The sequence below is a fragment of the Martes martes genome (assembly GCF_963455335.1).
Source record: "Martes martes genome assembly, chromosome: 3".
NCBI lineage: Eukaryota > Metazoa > Chordata > Mammalia > Carnivora > Mustelidae > Martes > Martes martes.
The window spans coordinates 130,581,502-130,606,697 of NC_137890.1; the positions used below are offsets into that span (position 1 = coordinate 130,581,502).

A 25,196-nucleotide genomic window follows, 5' to 3' on the forward strand; every position below is an offset into this window, starting at 1 on the left:
AGAAATACTATGTTATTTCTAAGATTATATTGTGAAAGAATGTATGCATGTTTGCACATATGTGTATACACTTTAACTAAATGCACAACTTTATTTCAGCTTTTCTGTCTAAAAGTTAAAAAAAAGAAAAAAAAACACTAGAATGCAAGAGGTAGTCAGGAAAGGGAATATCCTGGTTAACTGAAAACTGAAATTAACTGAAATTTAATCTATTCTTACAAGGTTTGTAAAACATTTCTCATAGCAATTTACTATCCTACAGGAAAATGGCATCCCCTCTCACTATACAAAGGTTAATGATAATCTTAATGAAGTGAGAAGTGCAACTGATCTTAAGAACTACTGAAGGAGTAGTGGAAGGAGGAGGCACTCAAAGTATTTGAAAGCTATTTCAAAAGTCTTAGGATGATTTCACAGGAAAAATCAGATTAAGTAAATACATGTTGGTGAACCTCACAAATCCGAAGGACAAAGTAACAGAGGAAAATAGAGGATATCATATTGTTACCATCAGAAAGAACTTTCTAACAATTAAAACTATGCAACAACAGAATAAACTGGCTATAACAGCCTGATCCTCCATCGCTCTATTGTTTAAATAAAGACTAGAAATCATCCGTCTATAATGTTGAAAACTGGTGAAAAATTGAACTAGATAATCCCTGAAGTAATTAATATGTGTCATTATAAGAGTTCTAAACTAATAAATTTTAACTTACCAACATCCATTGCAGTTTCCATGAAGCTTTTCTGTCGTGAAGCAAACTCTGCAAGCAATTTCTGCTGCCTCTCTCTAGCCTTTTGTCGCCTAGATTAAACAGAAATAAAGTGGTATGTATCAGACGTGTTTAAGACTTACTAAATTTCAGGAGTGTATACTATATGAAAAGCCTCTGGTACACAGCTGAGGACAATCTGAGAGAATCTTTAAGTAGATTCCCCGCTGAGCATGTGGGTCTTGATCTCACAACCCATGAGATCATGACCTGAGCCAAAACCAAGAGTCAGATGCTTAACCAACTAAACCACTCAGGCACCCCTCCACTGTTTAAAGATCATTTGAAGATCACTGGCTTAAAAAGGTAAAAATAAAAGCCAAGATTTACTTTAAAATGTGAAATAATTAAAGCAGAAAATTTGGATTTCCAACAACACAATTTCCTAAGTATATGTCAGTTGGTAGCAAGAGTAAGAAAATTCTTTTTAGCAAGGAACCCACAATTTAACCCCTGGCAAAAATAACAGCAAACTGGTTGCTAGAAGAAGCTAGGATGTTTAGATATGAACAGAATCTAAAAGATAAGAATAGTCAGATTTACTGTTACATTAAGAACAGGTCTTTCCTATAAAAGACCTCAATGTGAGGCAGGAATCCATCAGAATCCTAGAGGAGAACATTATTAGTAACCTCTTTGACAACGGTCACAGCAACTTCTTTCAAGATATGTCTCCAAAGGCAAAGGAAACAAAAGCGAAAATGAACTTTTGGGACTTCATCAAGATCAAAAGCTTCTGCACAGCAAAGGAAACAGTCAACAAAACAAAGAGGCAACCCATGGAATGGGAGAAGATATTTGCAAATGACAGTACAGACAAAGGGCTGATGTCCAAGATCTATAAAGAACTCCTCAAACTCAACACACACAAAACAGATAATCATGTCAAAAAATGGGCAGAAGACATGAACAGACACTTCTCTGAAGAAGACATACAAATGGCTAACAAACACATGAAAAAATGTTCATCATCACTAGCTATCAGGGAGATTCAAATCAAACCACATTGAGATACCACCTTACACAAGTTAGAATGGCCAAAATTATCAAGACAGTAAACAACATGCGTTGGAGAGGATGTGGAGAGAGGGGAATCCTCTTACACTGTTGGTGGAAATGCAAGTTGGTGCAGCCACTTTGGAAAACAGTGTGGAGATTCCTCAAGAAATTAAAAATAGAGGGTGCCTGGGTGGCTCAGTAGGTTAACCAACTGCCCTCGGCTCAGGTTATGATCCCAGAGTCCTGCGATCAAGTCCCACATCAGGCTCCCAGCTCCACGGAGAGTCTGCTTCTCCCTCTGACCTTCTCCCCTTTCATGCTCTCTCTCACTGTCTCTCTCTCAAATAAATAAAATCTTTAAAAAAAAAAAAAAGGAATTAAAAGTTTAAAAGTAAGAGCTTCCCTATGACCCTGCAATTGCACTATTGAGTATTTACCCCAAAGATGTAGTGAAAAAAAAAGAAAAAAAATGAAAAAAAAAAAAGATGTAGTGAAAAGAAGGGCCATCTGTACCCCAATGTTCATAGCAGCAATGGCCACAATCACCAAACTGTGGAAAGAACCAAGATGCCCTTCAACGGACGAATGGACAAAGAAGATATGGTCCAACTGTTGGTGGGAATGCAAGCTGGTGCAGCCACTCTGGAAAACAGTATGGAAATTCCTCAAAAAGTTGAAAATAGAGCTACCCTACAACCCAGCATTCACACTACTGGGTATTTACCCTAAAGATACAAATATAGTGATCCGAAGGGGCACATGCACCCAAATGTTTATAGCAGCAATGTCCGCAATAGCTAAACTATGGAAAGAACCCAGATGTCCATCAACAGATGAATGGATAAAGAAGATGTGGTAGATACACACAATGGAATACTTTGCAGCCATCAAAAGAAATGCAACCTTGCCATTTGCGATGACGTGGATGGAACTAGAGGGTATTATGCTGAGCAAAATAAGTCAATCAGAGAAAAACAATTATCATATGATCTCCCTGATATGAGGAAGTTGAGAGGCAAATTGGAGTTTTGGGGAGTAGAAAAGGAAAAAATGAAACAAGATGGGATCAGGAGGGAGACAAACCATAAGAGATTCTTAATCTCACAAAACAGAGGGTTGCTGGGGGGAGAGGGGTAGGGAGAGGGTGGCTGGGTTATGGACATTGGGGAAGGTATGTGCTATGGTGAGTGCTGTGAAGTGTGTAAACCTGGCGATTCATAGACCTGTACCCTTGGGGCTAATAATACATTATATGTTAATAAAAATTTAAAAAAAGATATGGTCCAGATATACGATGGAGTATTATTCCTCCATCAGAAAGGATGAATACCCAACTTTTGTATCAACATGGACAGAACTGGAAAAGATTATGCTGAGTGAAATAAGTCAAACAGAGAGAGTCAATTATCATATGGTTTCGCTTATTTGTGGAGCATAAGGAATAACACGGAGGACATGGGGAGATGGAGAGGAGAAGGGAGTTGGGGGAAATTGGAGGGGGAGACGACCCATGAGAGACTATGGACTCTGAGAAACAAACTGAGGGTTTTGGAAGGGAGGGGCATGGGAGGTTGGGTGAGCTGGTGATGGGTATTACAGAGGGCACGTATTGCATGGAGCACTGGATGTGATGCATAAACAATGAATTCTGGAACACTGAAAAAAATAAATAAATAAAAATTTAAAAAAAAAAAAAAAGAATAGGTCTTTCCTAAAAGAGAATGAGCAGAAGCCAGAGATTTCCCAGTTTCTACTAAGATTTCCTTCTTCCAAGTTTAGTTTGTTTCAAGTAAAAAAAAGATAAGAGCCTCAAATTTGACAAAGAATAAAACCATATTCCAAACCTAAGCATAAATATTCCTTTGGATTAATTCATCAATTATGAATTATTTGTTATTTATCCTATGCAATGATGAATTACTGAACTCTACATGTGAAACTAATGATGTACTATATGGTTAACTGAATTTAATTTAAAAAAATTAAATATATCCTCAAAGGACAAAAATTTGCACCATAGAAGAAATGGAAACAAACAAAGATGTGCTAGAGATGCTTGAAGCATTCTGTGGACCTCCAAAAATGCTGTCAGAAACAATAGCATTGACAGAATACAAGTTTGGTCTCCTACATCACTACTCTGTAAATTTGTAAGTTTCTTATGTTTCTTTAATTAAAACAATCAGTTATGCCACTCTATAAATCACCTTTACATGTACATTTAGAGTATATCCATAAAAGAATATTTCAAGTAACAATTCCATATATCAAACATAAGGAAGCCACAAATGTAACTGCTTAGCACTAGTATTATAATGCATGTCTACTCTCCCACAACCACATAAGCCTAGAAGACTGTAAGCTCCAGATAATTATGGCTGTAACCTTGATTTTAGCCTTGTGAGACTGTGAGTCAAGAACCCAGTCATACCACACCTACATTTCAATATACATTAACAGCGAGTAAATAAATGAATGCTGTTTTAAACTGTTTAAAGAAAAAAATTCTATCCTCGCTTTCAGTGATTTGCATAAAAAAGAATATCAATTATTTTTCCCTCGTGAATTTTTTATTAACTTAGGTAATTCTTTTCTAAAATTGGGCATAAATGTAAATAAAAATGAAAAGACAAACAAGTTCTGGCAGATTTCACACAACCCAGGAATTTTCCATTATTATACCAGAGGTGGAAACACTGAGGTTGCACATTGTTATAACTGTCTAAAGGTTTCCTTCCTATCTTATTTTCTATGGAGTTACTATTATGGAAGTGATGCCAAGTTTGTCCATAGGTGAGGTAGTTGGGACTGCATCACCATCAAGTGTTTATAAACTGTTTCACCTTTATTAAATAAAACTTAATCCAAAATCCAAAATAAATTGAGAAAAGACGTGAGAAGCATAGTGAGATTCAAATAAATTCGTCTTAATCCTTCACCATCTGCTATAGAAATAGCTTCAAGGACTTGTCAATATCATCAACATTACCACTCAAAGGAAACAAAGCCCAAAAGGGAGAAAAAAAAAACACCTTTTTTCAGACTATTATTTATTACAACAGCATTAGAGCCTTTGCAATAATGGCATCTGATCTACCCCAGTATCACATCTATTATGAGTAATCATTACAAAATAAACCAAAATAACCAAATAAAATAAACTTTGATTCACTAAAAGTTTATCTTCTTTAAAAAAAGACATTATTCTATAACCAAGAAAATATGACCAATTTAAGAGGTTAATAAAAATAAGAATTTTACCTCGTTTTTCAATCTTCTAATTTTATCAGTAGATCTATTAAATCTTAGGCAGTTACTGATTCAAAATTAGTGAACTGTCATATAAATTATATTTTAGTTATTTATAACAACTCCTATTTATGAAGTACTGTGAGAAATAAAACTCTTCTGCATTCTTTTTTTTCTAAGATTGATTGATTGATTTGAGAGAGAGAGAGCAGGAGTACAAGGGAGGGGCAGAAGGAGAGAGAGAAACAGACAGCCCAATGCAGGGCTCAATTCCAGGACTCTGGGATCATAACCTGGGCTGAAAGCAGACACCTAACCGACTGAGCCACCTAGGCACATTCTCCTACATTCTTCATCTACTGAAGGCTTTTATATATACTTTTAATATAATTATCTGTAACAAATTTAATTGCATCAGAAATGAAGTACAACCACATATGTGATTTAAATTGCTCCTGATACAGTCACCAAAGGACAACCTCCTAACTACTGAATCAAATAGAACTGCCAATCTTACCTGAACTTCTATAGCATAATGTCACTGTTTCTTCCCTTCTCGACCCCCTTGAACACCACTCTCTACAGTGTTCCTCCTCTTTCACTCTAGCCATCCCTTTCCAGTCACGTTTATAGGTATTCCTTTCTCAGTCATTCCCTTTAATGTTTTTTTCTTATTCTATTAAAGTTCTATAGTAAGTGTTCTCATTTCTTACTATACACACTCTTCCATATAAGTCTTTAACTACTTACCTATATGCCCACATCTAAAGTGCTAACTCAGAATTCTCCCCAAAGTCTCAAACCTTTTATCTGACTGGACATCTTCACCTAGATGTCCTCTTTAAATTCAGTAATGGACAAAATTGAGCATGATCAACTTTACTGCTAAGCCTAAGCCTCTCTTATCTTGGTCCCCATCCTCCCCTATACTGGTAAACAGGAACATTATTCAAGAAAGATTTTTATTTTTAAATACAAATATTACAATTTAACAGGGGCATCTAGCTGGCTAGGTTGGTAGAGCAAGCAACTCTTGATCTCAGGGTCATGAGTTTAAACCCCACATTAGGGGTAGAATTCACTTAAAAAAATTCTTTTAATTTAAAAAAAATTTAAGTACATTATGATTTAACAACAAATTAAAAGCAACCTGAAGTTCTAAAAGCTAGAGCCATAAGTATGTTTTGAAACATTACTTGTTCAATAACTAGTGATCATTTGTTGGAAAGATTGGAAAAGGCTAAAAAAAACCAAAACAATCAAATTTTTATTCTGAGAAATATTAGGGTATTTTTTTAATTTTTCTATTCTCATTTAAAGTTGAATTGAGGATAGTTTTTTAAAGTAGCAGAATTATTAGATAACCTACTAAGAGCAATTTTTCTAAAAGGGGCTGCCTACAAGTTTAGGGTAATAATTTAATGCTGGGGTCATAAACTCTGGTCTTTTCACCCTCAACTAACTCAAGCATAATACATGCCCAAGCACTGACTGTGTTTGGTTCCCTTTATCTTACAAAGGAATCAGCTATGACTATAGATGTTAAACATCCAGGTGATTAGCCTCAGATGGCCAAAAAAGGAGACCTATCAAATCTTCAACTGTACCAGACAACATGTTTAAAACATCAAAATAAAAATTACCTTTCTTCTTTGTCCAGTGTTTTCTTCTCTGCTGCAGTGATTTTTTTGGGTGGTACAGGAGGGGTCACTTTTCTACATATCTCTTCAATGATGCGCTTGTTCATTCTGCTTTGCAATGCAGCTTTTAGTAAAATTCTTTCTACTGCAGTTATACCATCTCCATGATTATATTTAGGAATTTCTGGTTGGATTAAAATTTCTATGTCATCAAGCCAAGGAGGATAGTAGGAGTTTTGTTTTCCTGAGAGTTTGTGATGAAGTTTAATTAACAAAGACAATATGCTTTCTTTAATTTCCAAAATGGCTGTAGTTAACTGTGGAGCCGAACCAGGAGCAGACCATTTACTTGAAGTTTTGGGACGAACCACCTGATTTGCTTCACTGCTACTGCGATTGATGATCTCTTGAAACTTCTTTCTACGCTCTGCTACTAAGCTGAAAACTTGAGCTGTACCAGAATTCTACCGTTAAAAAAGAGAAAGAAAATCGAGAGAAGTTATTCAGTGTTAAGTGTAAAAATATATTAGCGCTACAATGTTCAAAGTTTCACCTGAGGATTTATTCAATAGATTTGCCCTTTGAGTAAGTCTATCCCTTTACCTCTCTTAAATATATTTAGTCTCATTCAATCTGGAAACAATTCTGAGGAGAAAGATGGCTATTCACAATAACACCTCTTTCTCAGCCTCTTAGGCCTATTTATCAGGAAAAACAAACAAAGCCTGAGTAGTATCTATAGTCATATTAAAGAGGAATCATACACTAAGTTCCTCACCAGTTTACAGGAATAAAAGATGTTCCACCACTATTCATCAAGACTACTATATTCTTTGAATATAACATTGTATGTCAACTATACTTCTACTAAAAAAAAAGAATACTATACTCTTTACTAACTTGTATAAGACTGCTACATTTTCTAGTTAAGTAAATTATAAATTTTTTCCTAAATTAATGGATCTGAACTACTAATTAATTTCATTTCTAAAGAACTTCAAAGTTTGAAAATTACTTCTAACACACACTTAGTTACTAAAAAGAAATATAAAGATGAAAAACCAAACTGATTTGTGTCATATCTGAATACCACTATAATTTATTTGAACACATTTTAAATATTTCTCTCAATAATTTATCTTCTAAACAGTCTTTTGTTCAAGCAGTCAAGCTGCATCAGAGCTCTTAGAAATCATCTTTTAGTTAGGATATGAGTCAATTTAATGGATTTAATTTTTTTAAACAGCCACTGAAAGGATGCTCCAGTATCAGTTGAGCTTTTATGAGCTAAATTATAGTATACACTATTTTTTAACATCCAAACTATTTTTCAAAGTACTCTGTACCAACATTAGAGGCAAAAGCTGCTTCTTATTAAGATTTCAGTTTAATCAAAATTCTTCATGGTGTTCACAATAAAAATATGTTGTCAAAGGCAAAGAAAGCTGCTATAAATGGACCCTACTAAGAGAAACATCTGATGCAGTGCTCTCTACCCACAAAAATAGATTGTACAGATTAGAGGTGATTAAGTTTAGTTACTTGGCATGTCATTTTAAGATTTTTCATTTCTGCCTTTTAAAAATTAGTTAATTAGCTACATGCAATGAAAAAGGTGGTTTTCAAACTAAATCCAAATACACAATATATTAAGATTTGTGTGGGCTTATTTTATCAAAGTTAATTCCCTTAGAAGCAAAAACAAAAACAAAAACAAAAAAAACTATAAATGGACATGCTGCCAGCAATTAAAGATTAAATTTATTTTGACTTAGGAAACATTCATTTTTAAGATATTAGTAACAATGCTAAATGCAAACAGACCCAAATGTGTTTATAATTTGTCCAAAATCCTAAGAAATACACACTATTAAATATTACATATTATTTTTTTTAACTTCAGTAATATGTATTTTCTTTAAAATTAAGCCTAAATCACTATATAAAAACACACACACAGTAAACTTTAATTTAACCATATTAAACACACACATATACACACAAATACTTCAAAGTGTTTTTCCGATTTCCAGTTAAAGCCATACTGCTAGTTAATGCAAATATTATATACATCTACCTCTCTTTGAAGAACTTTTGGCCTTCGTGAACTCTGGCAGATTAAAGGAAAAAGATGGGTGAGGAAGAAGTTTCTTAGATATATAATAGGAAACAAAAGACAATTTAAAGTTACCTAAAACCACATTTTTCTTTTGAGTATCATAGGATGATCTAAACAATATACCCCAACGTAACACAGAGTCTTTCCTTTTTATCTTTCTCTCTTCTACACTTACTTGTAAAGAACTCAAGCTGTCAGAGCTGGTACTTGCAAGTGAGTCTCTCTTCACTTCCGGAGCAGTCTCTGGAACTCTCACCCTAACATAGTTTATAAAGTGTCGCATGTTTGACACTAAGTTACTTCCAGGAAACCAACTGTCGTGACAACGTTCTGGTCCACACACTGATGTCTAAAACATGAACATAATGAATACAAAACCTTGCCAAGTCTGCTCTAACATACAAAGTAGATGTAACCAGCCCAAACAATCATCCACTGCCTGTCTTACTTCCAAATCCTTTACAGTCTCATCTTCAATATATATATTATAAAGTGCTAATAAACACAAATCCAAACATAAAATACAAGAATAAATTTCTCAATACTTATATAGGTAAGTCCAATGGAAGCCAGCTAAATTTCTCCTGAAAAAAATGTATTTTTCAATCTGGAAATACTTAACAGTACAGAATATTTTTCAGCATCTATTAGTAATAACTCATAATATAGTCAAGTAATCCTAATGTGGACTAATTGCAGAAGAAAGTCTGAAAAATCAAAGTCTGACCTAGTCTTAGGGAAAAATTAATGATCTTTGAATATCTACAAAACAATGTATGTTGATTCAACTTAGACAACAACATACTGCCTAGTCTTTCTACTTGTTTGTTTTTGCTGTTACTATGCTGTGTTATATTTTGTCTTTTTGGAGAGAGGGGATAAAGGGAATCTTACACTTGTAAAATCAATTTCTAGTAACAACTGTTTTTATGGAAATGATACTTCTAAAGTCCTATAACATATTAACAACTTGTATTCTTGAATTACTTTAAAAATTCTCCCATATTTACTTCATATACTTAAAACCTTCCCAAAAAGAATTTGCTACTCAAAAATAATCCCTAATCAAATTATTAGGAATTCTAGATGGAAATCCTAACATAACAATTATTTGTCAGGAGTCACTGTTATCAGCATAACACCAAAAGTGCACTAACCCCTTTTCTTAGATCTACATTTTATGAATTATAAATTTCAAATTCAATAATATCATGAGTAGAGGGAAACCTCTAAAAGAATATATGTATTTGAAGATCAAAAAGGGCCTTTTCCAGTAGTTAAGAATATCTTCTGTGTATGATGAATCCATAAATACATTTCCAGATGACACACTACCTTTGTTAAGGCATTTTATAATTTTAATATTTAAAAACATAAGAAACTAACTTACCTCTTCATCTGATTCCTCTTCAGCTGAATTTTCAAGTCCTAATTCAATCAGATACAAAACCATGCAGAGTACATGTTCTGACAGATTTTGATGATCCATCAAAATCTTTAAAGAGGGAAAAAAATGCCTCATAATTACTTTTTCCACACAATATATTTTATCCAAAAATATGTTGTTATAGATGAAAATGACATAAATATATATATATAAATAAATGTACAGCATGATCAGAAAATAAGTAAAGCTATATCTTGGTGAAAAGACAAACTAAAATCAAAAGAACAGGTTCCTTCTGAAGATCACACAGTATTTTAAACAATATCTAGAAATACTGGTTCATGGATTCCTAAAGGTAATACATTAAGTAGTCCACTAAATCCATCATTATATACTAGTATCTAATAAAATAATTTAACAAGAACGTTTCGCATCCTCGTTTGCTGATACTCTTTCTCCTGATGACAAAAATACCAGATAAGTAAGTGTACTAAATAGGATAATTCATGCAAATGTATTTAGCATAGCACCTGGCATATAACTGGAAGCATAATAAATATTTATGGAATATTAATGTTCTCAAAATGTCTCTAAAATTAAAGTTCTCAGCCTGAGTATTTTGTGCAGATGAGTATATGTATGTATAAGTATGTGGTTTAAATGGGTGAGAAAGGAAAAAGGGATGCAACTAGTTAAAAGAGAGGCTTCTCTAAGGAAACATCGATAAATCTGACTTTATGTGGATTACACATTGCAAGCTTTACATAGCTTATGCAGGATTTCAGGGCTAACCTACAACAATCATTCATTCAATATGATGCAACAAACTACTACCTGGAAGATACCTAAAATATCCTGAGGAAAAAAATGGCCTGGCAGCCATCATGTTGTCCTCACTATAAGAAACCCCTTTGGCCAAATGATGGAAGGGGTAGAAAGAGGAGGTTCTGTGGGAATACCTTGCTAGCTGCAGGTGAGACCCCAGAGAGTACAAAAGAGGACATTCTAGAATGGGCCTCATAGAAACTGCCCAAATGGCTGGGAAGGCTTAAAAAAGGACTTGTCACCTAAGAGCTAATTTATTCAGACTAAAGAACAAAGACTTTCAGTTAGCTGCCTTTCTAATGTTTATTTTGACTACTAAGAAGGCTTTTCTGTTCATCTTTGGCACAGTGGTGAAGACAGTAAACTTTCATAATCTTTTAAAAACCTGTTTTATACAAATTCTGTATATATCTAGCTATTTGACCTAGAGCAACAGATTCTGCCCTTAGTTTTCTCATCTTTACAACTGGAACAATAGACCAGAATTATTGTGAGGATTATACAAAGTAACATCTACAATTTGTGTAGTACAGTATCTATCAATTGGTGTTCCACAAACAGTATGCAGGTAGTGCAGATGGTGGGAGGGACAGCATCAGGAGGAGGTGACTGTAGGCTGGGAGGCAACAGAGACCATCCTTTCTAATCCACTATTTCCAGAGAGGAAACCAAGGCTCAGCCACACACCCAGCTAGTATGAACAACACTAGAACAGATTTCAGACTCCCAACTATTACCTATCATTATTACACTGTCTCTTCTTAATAAATAAAACATTACTAACTAAACTCAAATAAATTTTGGCTTGAAATCTTATGACAGTGAATCCTACAAGTTTCAAATGAGTAACCTAAAAGCTAAGAAAAAAATGACTAAGAATAATTTTCTGAGTTTTATTAACATATTCTATATTAATGTTTTTTAACATTATCTGAAACTGGGTAAGATGAATAGTTTCCCTCAAAGAACGGTGTAGTTACTCCACTTTCAACTTAGAATTCACATATATGTGTTTATGACACATCCTCACACACCTCTAATATGAATAGTATTTAGTATAAATACACTTTGCTTTATAAATAGTACTTTTATGTAAATATTATCTGTTAACACTTTTATTTGAAACTTATGGAAATTCTAATCTGAATCTTTCTATTCAAATTACTACTGTACCTTGTAAAGCAGAGTGAATAGCACAATGTGTAAAGTTTTACAGTGCAAAAGTCTCATGAGACCTTTATAGCTGGGATGCAGTGGCGTCCTTTTCTTATAGGGAGGCCAGGGATTTCCAGGGAATTTTCCACTCTGTTTTAAACTGTGAAAATAAAGCAAAACTAAAATTAGATGATAGATTTAAGATTAAACTGTGGTTTAAATAGTTTTCTATAATTTTTTTCATATTTTTCTATGCAGTACCATTTTTAATTAAATTGCTCAAAAATGCCAAACAGATAGCTATTCTTTCATAATAAACATGTTGTATAGAATAAAAATGAGTAGGGAGACCTAAGCTGAAAACTAGAAAAAAGAAATATGAGGACACCTGGGTGGCTCAGTGGGTTAAAGCCTCTGCCTTCGGCTCTGGTCATGATCCCAGGGTCCTGGGATCGAGCCCCACATCGGGCTCTCTGCTTGGCAGGGAGCCTGCTTCCACCCTCTCTGCCTGCCTCTCTGCCTACCTGTAATCTCTGTCGGTCAAATAAACAAACAAAATCTTTAAGGAAAAAAAAAAGGCACTAACAATGTGATTACCAATGATTTTAAAGTCCTTGAGCAGGCAGATCTCAAGGTATTAGGCTCGTTTAGAGATGGAACTGAGATTCCACATAAAGCTAAGACCTTTGAAAATCTTCACCCTCAAATAACAACAGACTCAAAACACAAAAGGCAAAGTCTGAGAGAATTACACAAGAAACTGACAAATTCACAAACACAATAAAGGATATTAACACATTTCTAACAGAAAGCCTAAGAAAATAAATTGATTAGGATGTCGAAGACTGTTTTTAAAGATTTAGTTATTTATTTGAGTGAGAGAGAATGTGCATGTGGGGAAGAGGAGGGGGAGAGAATCTCAAGCAGACTTCCCACTGAGCACAGAGCCACACACAGGGCTTGACCTCATAACCCTCTGATCATGACTTGAGCCAAAATCAAGAGTCGGACGCGTAACTGACTGAGCCACTCAGGAGCCCCAGGATTTTGAAGGTTTTTAAATATCATTAATAAGCTTGAACCAAAGACATTTAAAGAACATCCAATAATTAGAGAATACATATAATCTTAAGTGCATTTAGACTATTTAGTGAAATTAGCAAAATATTAGAATTGAAAGTAAATTTCAAAAAATACCAAAAGAATGGATATATGGGCCACAACCACTTGTCACAAAGCAAATAAAATTAGAAATCCACTAAATGATAACCCAAAACTTCAGACATGTAGACATTTTATAACACGATGCTCTTAGAAATTCACTCATAATTAAAATCATAATAGAAAAATTTAAAATTTAGAACTCAAACTATACAGAAAAAAGTTGTGAAATACAAATTCAGTTGTAGAATACAACTAAAGCAGTACTTAGAAGGAAATTCCCAGTATTAAATGCGTTTGTTTTTGTAAAATGTCAAAAACTAAGTGTATATGGGAGAAAATCCAAACTAAATTGAAAGAAGATAATAATAAAGGAAGAAAAAAGTACAAAATAGAAAACAAGGGGGAAAAGGAAGAAACAACAAAATCAAAGTTTATTCTTAAAAAAAAAAAAAAATAGTAAAACTGGCAGTCCTCTGATAAGACCATGAGGAATAAGAAACACCAAACACAAATAAATAAAAGGAATGAAAAAAGGCAAAGACAATTTTTTAATTACTATATATTAAGACAAAATGTTTCCTAGAAAAATATAACTTGACCATCCCTTTCAAAAAGAAATTAAAATCCTAAGCTATAAGCTTTAAAGAAAGTGATTCAGTTTTAAAATTACAACCCCTCAAAAAAAAAAAAAAAAATGAGGCCAGGTAGTTGAATACACAAGTTCTATCAAAACTTCAAGAAACATCTACCTAAGTAAGAATGAAGCTGGACCACTACCTGATACCGTATGTAAAAATTAACTCAAAATGCATCAAAGACTTAAATACAAGAGCTAGAACTATAAAACTCTCAGAAGAAAACATAGGCATAAGTCTTTGTAACTTGGATTAAGCAATAGATATGACACCAAAAGCACAAGCAACAAAAGAAAAAACTAGATAAATTGAACTTCATTAAAATTAACTTTTGTGCATCAAAATACATTCAAAAAGTGAAAAGATAACCCACAACCCACAGAATAGTAGAAAATATTTACAAATCCTATTTCTGGTGTTACTAGTCATAATATATAAAGAGCTCTTAAAATTTAATAGGGAAAAGATACTCCAATTAAAAATGCACAAAGGATCTGGACAGTTCTCCAAAGATGATACACAAATGGCCAATAAACACATGAAAATATGCTCAACATCATCAGCCATCAGGGAAATGTAAATCAATACTACAACGAGATATAACTTGACACCCACAAGGATGGCTATCATCAAAAAGATTGTAAGTGTTAGTAAGAGAAGGAGAAACTGGAATCCTCATACACTGCTGATGGGAAAGTATAAAACTAAAGCTGCCTTGGGAAACAATCTGGTAGTCCTCTGACAATTAAACATAGAGGGGCGCCTACGTGGCTCAGTTAGTTAAGTAAGGTTAAGTGCCTGCCTTTGGCTCAGGTCACGATCTCAGGGTCCTGGGATAATGTCCTGCATCTGGCTGCCTGCTCAGTGGGGAGACTGCTTCTCCCTCTACACCAACCCCCTCATCTGCCCTCATGATCTCTCTTGCCATCCGCAACAACATGGATGGAGCTAGAGAGTATTATGCTAAGCAAAATTGGTCAGTCAGAGAAAGACAAATACAAATTGATTTCACTCATATGTGGAATTTAAGAAACAAAACAAGGAAGCAAAGAGGGAAAAAAGTAAGAGAGAGAGACAAATCAAGAAATGGGTCCTTAAGTATAGAGAACAAACTGATAGTTACCAGAGGGGAGGTGGATGGGGGGGAAAAGAGGAGGAATGGGTTAAACAGATGATATGGACTAAGGAATGCTCTTGTTGTGATGAGAACCTGGAGATGTATGGTGTTGCTGAATCACACTATATTATATACCTAAAACTAATATAACACTGTATTGCTAACTGGAATTAAAATAAAACTTAAAAAGATGGCATTTCACCAAATTAATCCATGAATTAATCTAAATGCTATTGATTAATTTCAATCAACACAATTTCAATCAAAATCCAAGTATGTTTCATCATCAAGTTCCATATGATCATCATAAAATTCTAGGCAAAGAGCCAAGAATAAATAACTATTATAAACAGAAAAGAGAAGAAAGGAGGAGAATGAAGAGAAGCAAGAAGAGGAGAAAGAAGAGAAACTTAACAATATTTGTGATAGTATGGGATTAACTTACAAACTGAACAAAAGAGATACAGATCTATACACATAAAGATACCTGATACAGTCAAGTGCCTTTATTAACAGTAGTTATGTTCTATAAAATCACCACAAACATTTAATTGTTGCTCCCAGGAGAAATACAGGATTAGGTTCCTGTAAGTCTGAGGTCAATTGTGTTAATCAAAATTCCATTTGCATTACATTTGTCAATGTCCTTGTAAATCAAGACACTCTATCAACAATGAAAAACCTGCTTTTTCACGGGACCCTTTTCTAACTCTTAGCAAATATTTTTAAAATTCTTCCAGCTCATGATCTACAAAACTTGCCTTGCCTGTATATTTAACATTTTTCACATTATACTACCTTACTACCTTTTGAAACAGGAAGCCAGCCAAGCACTAGCAAAAAAGGTTTAACATTTTCCTGACCCTTGCTAAACATGAAAGGAATTTCTTTGGCTTTCAGCCTCACAACAAAGCTATCTGCTATACTTTTTTATGAGTCTACATTCACGAGTCCACAAATTTAGCTTTTAGCCTTCCCATAGCTTCATCACACACTACAAGTGTTATTTTAACACTTTTTGGGAATGACCTCATGTACAGATCAGTGAATTTCCTCTACCTCTTTCTGAATGTACCATATTAGTGATTCATTACCACTGAAGTCACAGCCAACAGCACTATAATCCATGAATGAACAAAGCATATCTAACAATGAATTTTCTCTGTAAGGCACATCAAAGCCTTCTGGCCCTTAGGAACACCAGACAGCACTTCGGTATTACATTTGGGGGCCACTTTAAATAGCAAAATCAAACAAAAAGAACAAAAATGCAAAAACGTAGCATTAAATACACCACAAAAAGATACTTGATTAAGTATGAGAGCTGAAACGAGAGGGCAGAACTTTGCTCTGTTCAACCTCAGGTGATGCACTCTGCATGTTCATACATACCTGCAAATACCCAGGAAAAACTACAATTAATAATTGTGGATTCAAAACTTTAGCAAGTAGCCAAATTCACAAATAAAGAATTTGCAAACAATGAGGATCAACTATATATGACAGAATTAGTGCATTATAAATCAGTAAGAAAGGAATGAATCACTACCACAAACAAAAATCAATTCCAAGGGCGCCTGGGTGGCTCAGTGGGTTAAAGCCTCTGCCTTCGGCTCAGGTCATGATCCCAGGGTCCTGGGATCGAGCCCTGCATCGGGCTCTCTGCTCCACAGGGAGCCTGCTTCCTCCTCTCTCTCTGCCTGCCTCTCTGCCTAGTTGTGATTTCTCTCTGTCAAATAAATTAAAAAAAAAAAAAAATCAATTCCAGATGGATTAGAGATCTAAATGTAAAAAGGAAAACTTGAGAACTAATAAACTTTAGACAACCTAATAGAAAAACTGGCAAAAAATAATCCATACACAGTTCTCACAGCAAGAAACATGGAAAGAAATCAATAGATTTTTTAAAAGCTCAATCTCACCTAGTAATCCAGGCAATGCAAATTAAAGTGAGTTACAAATTCAGCACTTGAAGTTAAAAATCAAAGAATGAACATAAGTATTTAATTTTACTTTCACCTGAAACTCCAAAAGAACTATAGTAATGGTATTTTTTAAAGGATGAAAGCCGCAAAGATGGGGAAAGTAAAAAAAAAAAAAATTAAAGATTTTGTTAACTAGGAAGCATAGGGACACCTGGTAACTCATCGAGTAGCGTTAAGAAAACGAAATCACAAGAAGGCAATAGGGAAAGCTGAGCATCAATCCAAGTAACACCACAGAATCCTCAAAAGGCTCAGAAACTGGTAGCACCTGGTACCTTGGTTAACTGGAGAAAGATTAGAAGTGCTCTCCCAGGGGTACATTGGTGGTTCAGTCAGTTAAGGGTCTGCCTTCCATTCACGTCTTGATCCCAGGATTCTGGGATGAGCCCTGCATCAGCCTCCCTGCTCAGTGGGGAGTCTGCTTCTCCCTCTCCCTCTGCCCCTCCCCTGCTTGTGTGCACGTGCTTGCCCGCTCTCTCAAACAAATAAAATCTTTTTAAAAAAAGAAAGAGAGTATGAAGAACCTCAGACTATTTCTCCAAGGGTTTTAGAGAAAGGTAGAAAGAGATTCTGATGGCTGAAATAGGTGTTGCTTTCTGTCTTTGTTTTGGGGAGAAGGAGGGGTCTGCTAAAACTCTACATTACAAACTACTTCAGATATATCTGTGATGGATCAAAAATTCAACATATATCTATTACTGCAAAGTCTTGACAAAAGAGAAGTTTCAATTATACCTAATATCTATATTTACACTTGGATAGACAAATATTTTCTCAAGATCAAAGAAATTTTTATCATTTAAAACTTGTTTTAAAAAATAAAAATAAAAAAAATTGTTTTAAAATATTTAATATATGCTTTAGAAAAGCAGATAAAAGATATTATATGATGTTCAGCAATACAACATCTTTAAAATAGTGTATAAAAACAGCAAACAAAAATGAATTCTTCATTGAAAAGGTATTCTTCAAAACTTTTTTCTGCAATCATTTTGAACCACTTTGTTAAATATTTACAAGTAAAATTCAATTTGCTTTAGCTATTTTCCCAGTTGTGAAAAACACAGCAACATCACCACACTTTCTGTAAATACTCATCATCTCTGATAGCAGACAATTTTATTCTCTTAACTTGTGCCTCCTCTACTGGTTTAAAAGTAGAACAACATAAAACCAGGTTTTGCATCCAACTGGTCAAATAGCAACTAAGTGTGTTTTTTTAAATTTATGTCTATTTCTGACATTTTATAAAATTTATCAGATTCTGCATCAAGAATCTTGAGAACAAAAATATCTGGCAGACTTTTTTTTAATCTCAAAATATTATTTTCTCTCCTAAAGATTAAGAGTATACTTCAAGGATAGCATATCACATTTGTGTTATAACTGAAATTTTTCTACATAAATAGAAAACATCCATTATTATACTAATATAACAACAGACTTACAATGCTGTGTATCTGTCCATTGCAGATTGCACATCTCTACGGTAAACTGTTCGAAGAATGACCATGACAGGGTCAAACTCCTGATCCCAGACTTCAGCTATTATTCAAAAGAAAGTAGAAACAAAACACTGACTTCAGTCAATCCTTGATGACTAAGTACATTTAAGTATACTTTAAATTCATAAGATGGGATAGTTTGATTTGATTACATATTTGCTTTAATAAGCCTGATATTATGACTACTTTTCTAAGTTAAAAATCATAATTTCATCCTTATGAATATTAAGTCAGCAAGAACTAATGAGCAAAAACTATTATAATGTAAAAAAAGTGTCATAATGTGATCAAGCTTCACCATCAAGGTTTAGTTCATCTTTTTTTTGTGAAGTGCCAACAGAATGTAAGAAACACAATGCATTAACAACTTTGAAAATATTCAGAGATATAAATATGAAAACTAAATTTAAAAACTAATGAGCTATTGATTTTCAAGAGTCTTACTTTGTAATATTTTGGTTTGTAAAAATTGATCATTCATCACCTTACCGTCTTCACATTTAGGAACCATTACCTTATGTGTGGTATGTGTATAACTGGTAGTACACAGATGAGTTTAAGTGTACAAAGATTTTCATTTTAATAACTATAAAATTATAATAAATATTAGGAAATTATACATTGCATATAAAACCCATAATCTCACTAATAATCATGCTCAGCAGGAGGTAAAGTTTAAAGAAGTGAATCCATTTAGGGATATACAGCAGACTAGGTATATAATAACAGAGATGGTATTTAGATGTGGTAAAAATCTACAACATGGCCTGAGAATAGTAATTTTAGAAACCACTGCCTCAAGAGTATATCTTGCCTAGATTTATTTTTTCCCATCTCATTCTAGCAAAATTCTTAACATCTGAAAACATTAAGAAGCTTAAGTTTCTCTCTATACATCTACTGTAATCTCAACTTCCTGGCATAAGAAACTGTTAACAATTGTCCCTATTTTCATGTAACAGACCATTCATTCATCTTAAATTATCTCTCATAAGTATGACTTAAGATCCTTAAGATAGGCCTCCACAAAGACAAAGACCTTTGTTATTATATCTATTATCATTTCTTGTCCTTCACTGTTAAATCTATTAATCTGTACAATTAAAATGCCAATGTTTTTTTACCAGAATTATAAAACCATAGCAACAGAAGAAAACTTCAGTGATTAACTAGTCTAGCAGACTTTAGTGTTCTGTGGACTCCCACAGAAGTTTAACTGGGGCCACTTCAGGAGCAAGGAGATGACAAAACAGATGAGAAATGATGTCCACTACCCACATTAACAAGAGCAGGTCTGCTTTCATTGGTTTTGTGTAACAGATTTACTCAAGGTTTAGTTCCCCAAAACTAAGGGTTTATTTCAACCACTTTTAAAAAGCCTTTAAGATTCTGAAGTAGTCCAACTCTCTCTTTTTACAAATAAGTCAAATCCAAAATTAAGAGACTGCTTTTCTCAATATCACACAAACTAACACAATTCAATAACTAGTTTCTTGACTCTAATCTTCAAAAGCCCAATGCTCCATCTCAGTGTCTCAAGCTTTACTGTGCATGACAATCACCTTATAGAACTTGTTAAAAAGGCAGATTCCCAGAATCTATCCCCAGAGATCCTGATGAGAGCAGATTGGGGCTGAAGCATAGAAACCCATATTTTTAGGGGCACCTGGGTGGCTCAGTGGGTTAAAGCCTCTGCCTTCAGCTCAGGTCATGGTCCCAGGGTCCTGGGATCAAGCCCCGCATCGGGCTCTCTGCTCAGCGGGAAGCCTGCTTCCCTTCCTCTCTCTCTGCCTGCCTCTCTGCCTACTTGTGATCTCTGTCTATCAAATAAATAAATAAAAATTAAAAAAAAAAAAAAGAAACCCATATTTTTAATAAGGACCACAAGTATGACAAAGGTAATCCTCACATTACACCCTATTAAGCACTGTACTACTCCACACCAAAAATTCATCTAAACTTTAGATGCCAAGTATTCTCTACAATAAAGAAACACTATGCTTTTCCTTTAATGGAATATACACTGCAACCAGAGACTCTGGATTCACCTTTGTGATCTCCTGGAAAAAAATCCCACATGATCAGGCTTATTCTGCTGTGTTTTGCCAAACACAGGACATGCTATTTAAAACTTCTATGTGGGCATCAGTTTTCAGTTAGACAAAGCGTCCTGAGGAAGTCAAGAAGCATGTAAGTGCCTCCTTCAGAATTTTAACTTAGATTAGTGAACATGTGAAAGTAAGAAAGACAAGACTGTGAATGAAGACTTCACCTACTTCTGGCTCTTGTCAAGCATGTCTCTATGAAGCCAGGGAGAAAACCTTGGAAAACCAACCACTTAAGGAAAAAAAAATGTAAGAAAATGTAATCAATATTCTATACAGATTTTAATTTTAAACTGTTTCAAGTTAAATTTGGGGTGCTGAGAACGATTTCAAAATCAAATTTAGAGAGCAAATACACTTTTTAAAAATTTTAAGTATATAGTTTTATAATTTCTGGTTCATTTACAGTTGATTCACTTATAAAAATGAACTAGAATTTATATATAAAGTTCCTCTTCTAATTTAGAGTCATCTAAAACAGTTTATTGTAACATAAAACCATAGATTTGTAAATAAATAGAAGTAATATCACCGTATACCATAAAAACTCAAACCTGAATACATAAAAAGCAAAACATTTTCCTGTACTATACACAACAAATCACATTCAGAAAACTGATTTTGAAAGAAAATGTTCATGTATATAAACATACCTTTAGGAGTATACATGCCTTGCTGCATGGAACCTCCAGGTTCAAAAACAGGAGCCTTAAAATCAGCTACAGCTGAAAGAACTGATTCAAAACTGTAACTGCCTGGAATAATGCCACTTTTGGGATTTGGATTTTCTGGAATATGATGTATGTGTCAAGAAAAAAAAATGCCTAAATCCAGCTTTTAAGTATAAAATTACCAAGGTACTCTAGTTTCTAACTACTTTCATTAAAACAGAGTAATTGGCTGTAATATATAAAATTGGCCACAAGAGGACTATACAGTACAAGAGCTCAATAATAACTTTTTATTAATTGTGAATTTTAAAATATTTTTAATCTAGAAGCCTATTAATAAATTAAATGCTAAAGTAGTTCCCAAGTTTATTTCTCCCCAAAGAAATTAGCTAAATCTCAGGAAATGAAAAAAAGTTTTTTAAAATTTATCTCCATTTTCTTCATTTTACAAATGTTATACCTTCCTTTAGAGAATCAAAGACAGTATGCTAAAAATTAGCCAAGATTTTTATGAGCAAAGACTATTTTTCCAAAAACGCAAAATTTCATCCTCAAAGAAAAATGAACACGATGCTAAACAAATTTTTACAAAGAAGAAAACCAGAAAGCCATAAAGATCCTTTTCCATTGATTTCATATCAATTAATTAATTAATCTTTTAAATTCAAAGTAATGGAAGAGTGCTTTTGCTCAGTTACAGCACTATATACATTATATAACAGTTGAATGAAATTATCAAATATCAAATTGATGCCGCTTATGAAAGTCTTCAAGGTTATCACATAGGCATTCCATAGGAGCTATTTCACAAAATTTTAGCCAATTATTCCAAACATATTCATAATATGCAAAGTAAACTCAGTCCAAAATTTACAAAATAAATTCTTATCATAAAATAACACAATCTTTGTCTAAAATTTTATTAGCAATAACTTAAAAAATAATAAAGTATATATATGTTCTGTCCTATCCAAAGAACCATAAGTTTTCTAAGTTTATAGATGATATAATCTTTGCCCTTAAAAACCTCTTGGTTTGGGGCATGTGGGTGGCTCAGTCGGTTAGGTCTGAGCCCATGTCCTGGGATCGAACCCCCCCATTCGGGATCCCTGCTCTGCAGTGGAGTATGCTGCTCCCCCTCCCTCTGCCTGCCGCTATCCCTGCTTGTGCTCACTCTCTCTCTTTCGGTCAAATAAATAAAATGTTTAGAAAAAAAAAACCTCTTGGCTTAAGAATAAATTCTAAGGGATGCCTGGGTGGCTCAGGCCATTAAGCGTCTGCCTTCAGCTCAGGGTCCTGGGATCGAGCCCTGCATAAGGCTCCCTATTCACTGAAAAGCCTACTTCTCCCTCTCCCTCTGCCCCTGCCCCAGAGCATGCTGTCTGTCTCCCTCTCTCTCTCAGATAAATAAATAGAATCTTAAAAAAAAAAAAAAAAAAAAAAAAAAGACTGAATTCTAAGAAAAAAAATCCTTAAAATGTTTAAAACCCTGGTAATAATTATAACGTATGCCTTTAAATTTAAGCCATGAATTCCAACCTAGGTATACAGTAAAGTAGACCTAGCTTCCTTTCAGGAATGCTGTCCTAGGAGGGCAGATCCTTGGGTACCCAGAGCTATCAGTTCTGAAGTCTAACCAAGGCCATTAAGAGCTCCCTGAGAGGTAACAATGGCAAAAACATCTGCCACTAGCCCTGAACACACAGTTGAACAAACAACTGAAGTTCTTTTCCACACTATTTTTCAACTCTAAAAATATTTTTTAACCACAAAAGTGATATATCTTTAATCTGTACAAATTACTGTTTAGATCCTATATTTAACAAAAAATTAAACTTTTAAAAGGATATGAGGTCCAGCAATGAACTATGTGTCCTGTCATTCATACACAACTGGGCTACCATTTCTGCTCTGAGAATTTCATCATCAGACATCCCTAAAACAATTAAAAAGAGAATTAATAAATCTGAAAATATATAAATTTTAAAGAAACAACTTACCACACTTTTTATTAAGCTGTTTTACTAAAAATGAGAAGCTTCAAAAATTAAAGAGCAAAGACTGCAATGCCCCAAATATAACCAATTTAAATAACCTACTGTTTGCAGCTCCCTTAAATAAAGGGTTTTTTAAAGGATATTCTAAAAGGAGTAACAACTATACATCATGTCAAGAATTTGAAACAATGTTTAAATATATCCAAATCCTTTTCTTTTTTCCATAAGCAAGTTACTACCACAGGGAGAGGGGAGGAAAGGGAGGATAGTTAATACCCAAGCATTAGTATGAGTGCTTTTTACCTAAATGTAAACGAAGACTTAAAAGAATCACAAGAAATGTAAGAGCGCCTTCTAACATCGATCTCTCATGCTCTGCATCAAGTACTGTGTTTTGATGTTGTGACGCCATTGTCAACAAATCCACTACCTTAAATCTATAATAAGAAATATTTGAGACAGATTTTTTTTAAGTTAAAACAAAATCAACTTAAATTCCAAATACTTCCTAATACCTGTCTTAATAAACTATGCTTACCTTTCAAAGACAGATGAAATAAAATAATCTGGGTCAAGTCTAGAAGCACAAACCTTTAAAAGACAAAAAAAAAAAAAAAAGAAAGAAAAGAAATTTTATTTCTCAATATTGTTTCATTTCTTGTATTAATTATGTAGTTTGTTTGTGTTCTGTATCTTATGTTCTGACATTGGGGGCGGGGTGGCTTGCCGACACGGAGAGAGACCACCTCTCTCCCATCTACCTAAGAATAGTAAATATTCCTAAAAAGCTATTCCTAAAGACAGTAAACAACTTGCCTAGCAGTAAACATCTTACAAGCAAGTCAATCACCCCCTTTACCTAACTCTCACACAGCAAGCCAATATTCCCCCTGCCCTAAACCAACCCAAGACCAAGCACCAGAGGACAGCTCTGATGCCCTGAAGTCCACAGGAATTATTCAAACTAACCAATCCTAAACTGTTTCCCCTGCCCTGTCTTGTCCTTTCTATGCAAATGCCAAAAAAGGTTCTGCTCTGGGATTTCTCCTTGCCCCTGCTCCTACCACTTGACCAAAATCTAATGCTTCCCCTGCAGCTCTGTGTGGCATTGCATGCCTCCTTCTCTTGGGAAATTTATAAAAAATTTATAAAAAAATTTATAAAAAATTTATAAAAAATTTATAAAAAAAAGTAATAAATTCTTTCAAGAGCACTGACCTCTTTGTGTCATCACTGAGTCACCTCTCTAAACTAAATCCCATGGGTACAAATGAGATATTTGTAAAGTACAATATCTGCATTATCAAGTTGGCTTACCTGTAGTAAGTAAATGTCAGGGTCAATCATGGAATTACAGAAATGAGACTGGACATAGGTCATAGCTTGTCCTTTGATTTGTAGACCATTTCTTACCCACATATTGCTATGGATTTCAGCAAGACTTGCCTAGTAAACCAAAAATTAAGTAAATTAAAGAAGACTTCTAAATTGAATCTTTATGAAAAACATGTTATAGTGAACAATCATTTCAAAATATTTTATAACTTGATCACAGCATAAGCATGACATCCTGACCCATGTTAGTTTAAAATATCCAATTCAAATACATATTTAAAAATTTTTAAGTGCTCATTATGCTTTATACAATCCCTTCTTTTGGAGTTTATACATGAGTTAGTTTTCCATGATTCCAGGAAACATTTATAACAATTTTCAATGAAATCTTTCATGAGGAATCACTGACACTTACATTTAACTCCTTCCTTCTCGAGAAAAAAAAATTAAGTAATGCTTAAAGAAACATAGGAATAAGTATAAAACAAAGTTGATTGTGCCAAACTAGTCATTTTTCAAATAATTAACAGGT

The 25,196-nt window shown here is 34.0% G+C and overlaps 1 protein-coding gene across 1 annotated transcript in view; it reads right to left on the reverse strand.

The window, feature by feature from the left end:
• UBR3 (ubiquitin protein ligase E3 component n-recognin 3) overlaps positions 1 to 25,196 on the reverse strand; it is a gene marked incomplete at its 5' end in the record, with an annotated part of 238,879 nt that overhangs the window by 131,713 nt on the left and 81,970 nt on the right. Inside the window, 11 exon segments of the mRNA XM_080798665.1 lie at positions 720 to 808; positions 6,668 to 7,128; positions 8,959 to 9,132; positions 10,174 to 10,278; positions 12,169 to 12,310; positions 18,500 to 18,596; positions 21,315 to 21,447; positions 23,177 to 23,268; positions 23,633 to 23,766; positions 23,868 to 23,920; positions 24,647 to 24,775. Coding sequence (XP_080654791.1) covers positions 720 to 808; positions 6,668 to 7,128; positions 8,959 to 9,132; positions 10,174 to 10,278; positions 12,169 to 12,310; positions 18,500 to 18,596; positions 21,315 to 21,447; positions 23,177 to 23,268; positions 23,633 to 23,766; positions 23,868 to 23,920; positions 24,647 to 24,775 — 1,609 coding nt within the window.